The sequence below is a fragment of the Myotis brandtii genome, unplaced genomic scaffold (assembly GCF_000412655.1).
Source record: "Myotis brandtii unplaced genomic scaffold, ASM41265v1 scaffold179, whole genome shotgun sequence".
Lineage (NCBI taxonomy): Eukaryota > Metazoa > Chordata > Mammalia > Chiroptera > Vespertilionidae > Myotis > Myotis brandtii.
This window is the reverse complement of record NW_005356635.1, coordinates 3,912,039-3,922,855: the sequence shown is the minus strand read 5'-3', so window position 1 is coordinate 3,922,855 and position 10,817 is coordinate 3,912,039. Positions and strand designations below refer to the sequence as shown.

Below are 10,817 nucleotides of genomic sequence, written 5' to 3'. Positions count from 1 at the left end.
GCTGGGGGGGGGAGGGGGGCACATCAAGTGGTGCTTCGGAGGGCTTTGACCCTAAGTGAAGCGGAAGGGAAGACATACGTGCACATTCTGAGTAGGAAGGAGTCTCCTTGCAATCGTGATAGAACAAGACTGAGCATCTCCTTGCACAAGGTCATTGCTGGGCCTTTCGCAGAGTGAGTTAGATCGTCCTTGTCCTGCATCCTCGACAGGAGTGACCCGGAGTGCAATCCTCTCACAACAGTTTTGCCCCTTCAGCTGCTGCCTGCATATCAAAGCAGTTCCTTGCTCATTGCCACCATGAGCTGGCTAACTTATTTTTTCCTTCTGCAGCCTCCTTTCTAAAGGCTATGCTGAGAAACTGATAGAATATTTCTATTGCTGGCTTTTCTACCCAATCCTTGACCTTCCTCAGGCTCCGTGGCTTTGGTGCCGGGATATCCTGTTTCTCTTTCTCAGACTCTGAACAACAGCTCCTCCATAAGGACCGAAGTGAAAAGAGATGCAGATCATTGCAGAATAATGAGTCCTAGACATATTAAAGAGGCCAGGACGTTATTGACACTAAAACTGATATACAATGAAAGCATTCTTCTATTTTTGTCCTGCTCTTTATTTCCTGGTCTTCATGTTTCATATATGACTTGTGCTTATTTATGTGCCCTGCCACTGTTGTAATTATCATAATTAATTAGACCCATATTAGTAGCATCCCTCTTTTAAAGAAAGGCAGTCATTTTATTTGTTTGCCTTGCTTGGTATAACTTATTACATGATGCTCTACGTAAGAGAAGACATAATAAATGTAATTTGCAGTAAGCCCACATTTCGGAGGCTTGCTTGAGCTAATACATGTCTTATCATCCTTGGAGACTATTCCCTGAATTATTTAGGACATTCCCACGTTGATTCACAGCAAGTCTTCCACCTAGCCTGCTTTCTTTTACATGCAGTTGATTCTGCGATCAACTAGGAAACTCCTAGCATGGAACATATAAAGGCATACACTTACATATCAATGCTCCAGTGTGGAACTGTGGGTCCATTTGCTTCTATATTCAGCTCTCGCTCTCTCTCTCTCTCTCTCTCTCTCTCTAATTTAATTGGAGTCTCTGGAGTTTGAGCCTGAGCAGTGGTATTTTTTAAAGCTTTCATAGGTAATTCTTTTGTGTGATGAGTGTTGGATACAGGCACAATGATACAGGTGCACATGTTTCATTTACTCAGCAAACCCTGAGTGAGGGCTCACTAAGTGCCAGCTGTTATCATGGCACTGCGATACCACAATGAATCAGGCGCACAGTTCTGCCTTCGTGGAGCCTACAATATAGTGAGAGAGTCACACAAAAGTGGACACAGATAATTGAAGATCACAATAATTATAATTGGGGTGCTATGACAGAAAATGGAGGTGGAGAGGAGATAGGGCTTCGAAATGGTGGTCAGCAAAGGCTACGCCCAATAGCTGAATTCTAAAGGTACAAAGGGGCTGAGGATCCTTAGAGAAGTTCTGGAGGAGAGGAGAAAGCACATGTGAGGATTCTAGGGAAAGAGGTCACCTTGCTGAAGGAACTGAAAGTAGGCCCTTGTGGTCAGGGGGCAGGCAGGGAGTGGGAAATGGAAAAGAAACTAGATTGGAGAGATCAGTTAATGCTAGTTAATGTCAGATATCCAAAGCCATGGAAAATCTTTGTGGATTGATTCTAATTGCAATACAAAGTTTGTGAAAGACTTTAAGATATTGGATAGCTGATTTACTTTCTAAGAAATGTCTGGTGAAAGACTAGGCTGCTGCATTGGAGATGGAGAGAGATGAATTCTAAAGACATTTCAAAAGTAGATCTAAAACATTTTGAAGGTAGCTTAAGCAATTAGTAGACAGTGGTGGCATTAACCAAGATAAATAAAATAGGAGAGGAAAAGGCTTAGAGTTTAGGGCAATAAGGAAGCAGGGAGAAGAGCTCAGCACTAAAAATCAGATGTGCTACTTGGGGCATGTCAAGTTTAAGATGCTGCGAGATGTGCAAGGGGAAATGACAAGTAGACAGTTGGATATGTGAGTCTAGAACTCAGAGAAGAGGTCTAAATGAAAAATGTAAATGTAGGAGTTGTCAGGATATAGATATTATTTTAAGCAATGACAATGGATAAGATCATCTAGGGAGAGAATGTAGTAAGACAAGAATCGGCCTGGGACCAGTCCCTGAGAATACCATCAGTTATTTTGGGTGGTGGAGGAGGAGGAACCAGCAGAGGACACTGACTAGGTGTGTGCCAAGTTGGAGAAAGGAAACCAAGAGACCTCCATGTCCCAGAGGCTGCAGGAGGGAAGTTTCAAGAGTACTGGTCAACACTGAGCTCTGTGAAAGAGTCAAAAGGAGAGTAAATGGGAGGGGAGAGAAAGGGGCAGGGGGAGAAGAATGAAGGAACAGGGTGGAAAACACTTCCCTTGAGGCTTAGAATACAGTAGGGGAAAGTGAGAGATGTACACAAATTAAGGAGGTGAGGAGAGGGATCCAGAGAAAGAGAGGGAGAGGGAGAGGGAGAGGGAGAGGGAGAGGGAGAGGGATAAACCTGGGGACCTAGTGTTAGTGTTTTTGAAAGCTCTTCCATGATTCTCATGTACAGTCCAGGAAGAGATTCACTACCCACAATGAACTGTGGGGGACCATTAAGATATGGTCCTAACTAGGGGAACGATTTCTCAGACCTGGTTTTAATTAACAGGAGGAGAGAGAGCAAGCTGACTTGCTGGGTTACATGGAACAATAAGAGTGGTCAGAAATGTTGCACAAAGAAGGCTGAGGAATATGATGAGCCGACCTGGAAGCCATGAGAAGTGGAAGGAATGTCTGGTCCAGAAGGGCCACAGTGTGAGCAAGCTGTGGGGACTGAAACCAGTGGGGGCCTAATCCAAAGTGCTGTTCCCTTTCTTTTCTACATCCAGGGCCAGGCCTGCACCACACTAGGAAACATGGAGCGGCTTGTAGCACAGTTACTCTGGGCAGTGCGGAAGGTCCCGCCTACACAGTAGGAGGACTCCCTTCCCCTCCCTTCTCCTGTCTTCATGCCTCAGGACCAGGCAGCTGAAGAAATGGCTCTGCAATGACATCAACACGAGGAAAGGGAGAACCTGGGGTAAGTAGGAGAAGAAGGGAAGATAAAGAAGTTTTCTCTGCTGACTGTGAGGGAGGCCACCTGGGCAGAAGGTGGAAGAGACATGCTCCCTGAGGGGGTCTCTGATGAAATGTGACTCACACTAGAACTAAAGGATCTCCCAGTCCAGGCTCTGGCCGCGGAGCGTGTAATTTATTGGCTTGCATGGGTTTCATGGAGCAATTCAGTGTTTGAGATAAGGGCTGTGAAACTCCCATCCTCCACCTTCAGGGTTTAAACTGGGGTCTCCATGAATATTACAGCTTCAGATAAATCTTCCCACACTCCCGGGGCCTCTGGGGACTGTCTGTAGATGGACGGGGAGTCTGTGATTTAAGAGTGACTCTTTTATCACCAAAGGTCAGACTGGGAGTCCATCTGACCCTCACACATGTTTTTAAAAGTTATTGAAAACTTTGATATTTAAAAATAAGGATTTAGGGCTTAAAAGAAGATGATCTGGAAACACTAGGCCTTTCTCCTCTGCAAGACACAGATCTGGAACTGGCTCCTTCTTTCCTTTCTCCCACTCTCTCCCTTCCCTCACCCACAAACCTTTATTGAGCACCTTGCTTTTGCCACAAGTTCAAAGCTAAGGTATAGTGTAAGCACATGGCCCGTGTGCTCCCACACATATTCTGTGCTCACGTTTTCTTTTCATTAGACTTGGCCAAAGGCCACGATAAGATCTGGGACTTGGATTAAATTCTGCATTCTCTGAGTCATGTTTTTCAAATACTGTTAGTTTGGTTGCCCATTAGCACTGTTCAATAATTTGTCTTCCAAATGGGCTGCCCTGAATTTTATTCAGAAGCTATTGTGAGATGGCTATGCCAGTTAATAAGCTGCTGTGTCTCAGCTTCAAATCAGCTCTTTTTTCTCTGCTTTGTGATGCTGGATCAAGACAATTTTATTCAGAAGCTATTGTGAGATGGCTATGCCAGTAATAAGCTGCTGTGTCTCAGCTTCAAATCAGCTCTTGTTTCTCTGCTTTGTGATGCTGGGTCAAGACTCTAGTTCTGCCTGTCAGCTGCTTCCCACACGGAGAGCATGACAAGGTGGGGAGGACAGGGAAGCAGAGGGTCTGCTGCTTCCGCAGCTGGGCGTTCTCCAGATGGTTCCACACTCACACAGCTGCCTCTTGGTGTCCCCTGACAGTGCCATCTCCACAGGGTTCAGTGCCTTCTTCCCAGTGGTCTGAGACCAGCGCCCTGGGCCTTTCCTTAAGTCTCTAGGTTCTGGTAACTCCAGACTCTCCCCTTGGTTCTCAGAGCCCCAGGGATGGTAGCTGCTTTCTGAAACTATGGTTTCTGAGTTACTTCTGGTCTCCTTTGTGTTTTTCCAGTTCTCCCAACACCTGTTTAATTAATTCCCTGTTACCCTGGTTCTCAAGCTTGAGCTTGCTTCAGAATCCCCTGAAAGAAGGGCTTGTTAAAGCTCAGCGTGCCGGGCTCAGCCCCCAGAGTTTCTGATTCAGTAGGTCTGGGGTGGGGCCTAGAATCTGCTTTTCTGTCAACTTCCCAGTGATGCAGATGCTGCTGAACATTCACTCCCTCTTTCTGTATTCTGTTTTCTAGCTGACCCGATTGACTCAGTGGCCTTCACTGAGATAGCACACCACCCGTTTGGTTTGGCATGTTGGGTGGCGGGAAGTAGTGGCAACACCCACTTCTGACCTAGGCCTTCCCATGAGATCCAATCACTATCTAGGTCTGTCCATCCACACTCTGTACCGGTGCTCTTGCTCCTCTGCCCTGATTGCAAATCCCTTGGCTTTCCGTTACCATCTTCCATTCCATCTCTCCCTGGCTCATGTCCCACCTTCTCTATGGGCCTGCTCTGCTAATTCCAAACCATTTGAATTCTGATTTCTCTTCTCTCTACTGCGTTAAGTGACCACGTTAACATCTTTGGGGCTTGCTTTTTCAAGTCCGCAACACACACTGAATTGTTTATTGTGTGCAGAGCCTCACACTGGATGCTCTTGCTAGAGTTAAAAGATGAGACTTAGACTCAGCCCCCACAGGGTAACCAACACTGCACAATTGAAAATGGTATTATTTGCTTGTGAAAGATCTGGAACATATATCAGTAGAACTCCCTGTCCCCCTCCCCTGCCCCCCAACTAGAGGGAGAACTACTTTGGTAGCGTGTATCATTTGATTATCAAGATGAGGGTGGGATAAGACCAGAAGAAGTGAACCCAAGCAATAATGGCTAGAGGCTTGAATGCCTGCTGACGAGCAGGCTTTGCTTCACAGAAAGGGAACTATGGCAAGTGTGTGGCTGGAGTGGAATTATGTGGAGGGAAGGGAGTGATGTCAAGAGAAAGAAGAAGCTTGGGGCCTGATGATAGTCACAGGACAAATCAGAGGAGAATGAAATGGAAGAGAATGGGGATTTTCAATACACTACTTGCTGATGTGTTATAATCTCACGCATCTCTCCATGAAATCATTAGTAAAGCTACTTGCTTCCTGGGACTATGACAAAGTATTGAGTCTTTATGCAACTTTGGAGTGGGATGAAATCGGAGACATCCTATAGGAAAACGGTTACATGGAGTTATATATTTTATTTTCTTGGTTTTTTCTTCCTTGTAAATATATGCTAAGCACCCTGTGGCCCTGAGTGGATTTCATATTCTTTCCCATCAGTCCTGGTTACGAGTAGCACATGTTTATTGATGAATTAATTTTCAGGTTTAGAATTTATCCTTGCCCAGACACACCTCCCATTACGCCACTCAAAGTACCAACAGGCCTGAATACAACAACTCATATGTGAGTGAAACACTTGTCCTTTGTACAGTTTTTGGTTAAAATGACATAACAATCTCCTCAATGATATAATTGTTTCAGTTTTTTTGATGATTTTTATTTATTTTTCTGATTATATGTAAATAAACGCACATTATTGAACATTTGTAAATAATAAAAAGTGTGAAAGAAAATGAAAATCACCTAAAATTTCATTGTTCAAAGGTAACTACTACCAACAGAACGGTCTCTCTATATATCTTTATCTATATATATGTATTTATGTAATGGAGGCTATATTTAGAGAGTATATATGCAATATATATTTATATATTCTCTCTTTATATATATAAGACAAATTAGTTCCATATTTATAAAATTTTATATACTGCTTTTTAAACTTAACTTTTTGTTATAAGCATTTATCCTTTTGATTATGTCTTATTCAAAAATATAATTTAATATCAGCATCATAATTATTCACATAGACTATCATAATATATTTATTGAAATCTCAATGTTGGATAATTATATTTTTCTCCACTTTTTGCTATCATATGTAATGCTACTGTGAACATTTATGTATATATATATACAGTAACACTGTATTTGGGTAGACCTATCTTTTGATATTAAAAAACACATTTGTCTTCAGGAGTAGAATTTTGTTCTTACCTGAAATGAAGCTCAGAAGATACAAACCTAGAGGGCCGTGCAGAGTTTCGAAGGGCTTGCCAAAAGCGTTGTACATGAAGAAGGCTGTCCCCACCATGGTTAAGACAATCAGGATCATGGAGAAGAGAATGACATTGACGTGGATGCTCACTGGGATTGCTTTGAGCAAATCTGGGAAAACTGAAGGTAAAACAAAGATTGGAAGGAATTTAATTAGCAGTTTTCTGTAAGTTTAATTTAAAAAATTAAATCCCTATATTTTTAACTTCAAAAATTACTAAAAATCCTTCAGATGAATACATTCTCACTAATTTACAAGGGATTTATAAAAAGATTTAAACATGGGATTATTTTATACAACTCACCAGTAAAAACTAGCAAAGGAGAGATTTTAGGGAATTTATTTTCTGCTGTGGTCATATGTAATTACTTCAGTAAACAAGTGCTGGATTTTTATTGATTAAGGTATTACATATGTGTCCTTGTCCCCCCATTGCCCCCCCTGGAGAAGAGAATGACATTGACGTGGATGCTCACTGGGATTGCTTTGAGCAAATCTGGGAAAACTGAAGGTAAAACAAAGATTGGAAGGAATTTAATTAGCAGTTTTCTGTAAGTTTAATTTAAAAAATTAAATCCCTATATTTTTAACTTCAAAAATTACTAAAAATCCTTCAGATTAATACATTCTCACTAATTTATAAGGGATTTATGCAAAGATTTAAACATGGGATTATTTTATAGAACTCACCAGTAAAAACTAGCAAAGGAGAGATTTGAGGGAATTTATTTTCTGCTTTGGTCATATGTAATTACTTTAGTAAACTAGTGCTGGCTTTTTTTTTTTATTAAGGTATTACATATGTGTCCTTATCCCCCCATTGCCCCCCCTCCCGGCTCATACCCTCACCCCCTGGTGTCTGTGTCCATTGGTTATGCTTATATGCAACAAGTGCTGGCTTTGTAACCAAAAACTGTACATAAGTTTGATGCACAAAATTTTTTAAATTGATTTTTAGAGAGAAGAAGGAAGAGAGCGAGAGAGAGAGAGAGAGAGAGAGATCAGTTGCCTCCCACACATGTCCCCAGCAAGGATCAAACTCACAACCTTTTGATGTACAGTATGACGCTCCTACCAATTGAGCGACATTGATGACATTTCTCAATCATCATCTATATTTTTAAAATCTATCTTAATTTATAATGACATTTTCAGTTTGGGAATCTCTGGGAGAGTTCAAATAGCAGGAGGTTTTCATATTTCCTTTACCAACTTTAAAGAATAGGATATTTGTAGTCAACTTCAATATTTTGATGTAGCACAAGCTGTGGGAAAATAATTTCTGGTGGTACAAGAAATATTTTCCATTTGGAAAACAGGCCAAGTTTATTTCTAGATTTTGTGTTCAGGGTAAGTTTTTCTTGTTTTCAAAAGAAATGAAATGCTTTATAAATGTAGGGTTTCTCTTATCTGGTGAGACATCAGCATGCTTAACATCAGCCAACCTGACAAAACCAATCTGGGGAAGTCTATTTCAGTCTATGTTAGTTTCCTGAACATTTATCAAGTGTTTAATTTATTTACTGAGCTACTACTATGTGCCAAGCATTCTTCTAGGTGCTGGAAATATAACCATCAAACAAGACAGACAAGTCCCTGTTGTGGAGCTTATGACCTAACTAGAGGCCTGATGCATGAAATTCATGCAAGAGTAGGCCTTCCTTCTCCCGGCTGCTGGCACCGGCTTCCCTCTAGCACCCGGAACCCAAGCTTCCCTCGCAGCCCCGGCTTCGTCTGGAAGGACGTCTGGTCTAATTAGCATATTATGCTTTTACTATTATAGATGGGAGTAGATGGACAATTAACAAGTAAACAAACAAATATGATACCTCATTGCCAAAGATGGCCACCATCAATTCCTTTCCTTCTTTTATACACACGTAACTTCCCCTTCAAGAGCTAGAATTTATTCTTCAGTTCCCTTGAACCTGGGCTGGCTTGTGACTGAGCACCTGAATCTGACAGCAGGGGACCTCTGCCAGTTGCACACCTAGCCTATGAGAGGACCAGCAGTTCCCACTGCTTTCCTTTTGGAGGCTTGCGCTGCCCGCCACTCAGGAGGTCCAGGCTACTTTGCTGGAGAGAGAGGCCCCTGGAGGAGCACCAGGCATAGGAGGAAAGAGTGTTGGACATCTACCCCAGCAACGTCTCCAGATGATGTCAACCCCAGCTGCTATTTAACTGCAACAGTAGGAGAGACTCAATCAAGAACTGTCCAACTGAACTAATAAACATGTTTTAAGCCCTGACCTTAAATGATAGAATGATACACATTTTTTCCAAGTAGTGCTAGGGGGTTATTTTGCAGTGATAACAATAAGACACTTTCCATTGGTGATAATGTTATGGGGAAATATAACAGGGTAATGGGATTGGCAGTGATTGAGTGAGTGAGGGGGGTGGTCAGGAAAGTAACACCTGGGCTGACACCTGAGTGTTGAAAGGAAGTGGCTGTGCAGAGATCTGGGAAAGAGCATTCCAGGGAAAAGGAACACAGGGGTGACAGTGAGCCTGGTGAATGAGGGAGATGGAAGTGAGATTGCTTTGCTGAGCTCAGATTGCTGCCCCTGCTAAGTCCTGATCTATTGATCATGGGAAGGAGTCTGCTTTTAATTCTAAATTCATTTGGAAGCCACTGGAGGGTTTTAAGTAGGAGAGTGACACAATCTCCTCAATGATATAATTGCCTTCTCCCTGTACCCCCAGACTCATCAATCCTATTTGACATCTCCACTTGGGGGTCTTAAACACGACTCAAACTTAAAACATCTAAAACAGAACTCTTGCATCATTTCTCACTCCCATGCACAAACCTGATCCTTCTACTTCCATCTCAGTTAATAGCATCGCCATTTATTCAGTTGCTTGGGCCAAATACCCAGGAGTAATCCACTGTTGACTTGGTTTATGCTAGCAGTTACCAAACACCTGCTTTCTCCTACCTCCCTGCCTGTAAAAGAGGTGGTAACATCTTCATCTCCGATAAGATAGCTGGGCGAAGCCTCTCTGAAAATCGAGGGTTGTAACCACCTTGAAACAAACACAGAAAGAAGTTGCACTGATTTGACTCCTGGAAAGAAAAGCCAGAAGCTAAAATAAATTATGTGCAGCATTTTAATTCTTATGAAGTCTCTTAAAATTCCATGGCAGAAAACCTGGTAAAGATAACACACAAAAAAACAAAAAACCTACAGACCAATATTCCTGATGAATACACATGCAAAAATCCTAACCAAAATACTAGCTAATCAAATACAACAGTACATCCAAAAAATAATATATCATGATCAAGCGGGATTCATTTCAGGGGCACAAGGGTGGTTCAACATTCCCAAATCAATACATCACAGTAACAAAAGAAAGGATAAAAATTATATGATCTTGTCAATAGATGCAGAAAAAGCATTTGCTAAGATACAACATCCATTTATGATTAAAATCTCAATAAAATAGGAATAGAAGGAAAGTACCTCAACTTAATAAAGGTCATCTATAATAATAAAAGCATAATATGCTAATTAGACCAGATGTCCTTCAGAAGAAGCTACAGCGGTGGGGGCCGAGGCCTCTAGTACATGACAAACCCTCAGCCAATATCATACTCAATGGTGAAAAACTGAAAGCTTTTCCCCTAAGATCAGGAACAAGACAAGGATATACTCTCTCACCACTCTTATTCAACATAGTACTGGAAGTACTAGCCAGACCAATAATGCAAGAGAAAGAAATAAAAGGCATCCAAATAGGGAAGGAAGAAGTCAAAGTGTCACTTTTTGAGGATGACATGATGCTGTATATAGAAAACCCTAAAGACTCTACCAAAAAACTACTGGAAACAATAAACAAATACAGTCAAGTTGCAGGATACAAAATCAGTGTGCAAGAATCCATTTCCTTCCTGTATACCAACAACAAAACTTCAGAAAAAGGAATGAAGAAAACAATTCCTTTTGCAATTGCAACCAAAGAATAAAATACCTAGGAATAAACTTAACAAAGAATGTGAAAGACCTATATACTAAAAATTACAAAACATTATTAAAAGAGATTGAAAAAGACACAACGAAATGAAAAACTATCCCATGTTCATGGATCGGAAGAATCAACATAGTTAAAATGGCCATTTTACCCAAAGCAATACACAGATGTAATGCAATCCCCATCAAAAT

General features: G+C 41.5%; 1 protein-coding gene across 1 annotated transcript in view; it reads right to left on the bottom strand.

The window, feature by feature from the left end:
* CLRN1 (clarin 1) overlaps nt 1-10,817 on the bottom strand; it is a 42,657-nt gene that overhangs the window by 6,363 nt on the left and 25,477 nt on the right. Inside the window, exon 2 of the mRNA XM_005863466.2 lies at nt 6,588-6,767. Coding sequence (XP_005863528.1) covers nt 6,588-6,767 — 180 coding nt within the window. The remainder of the gene's footprint in view (nt 1-6,587; nt 6,768-10,817) is intronic.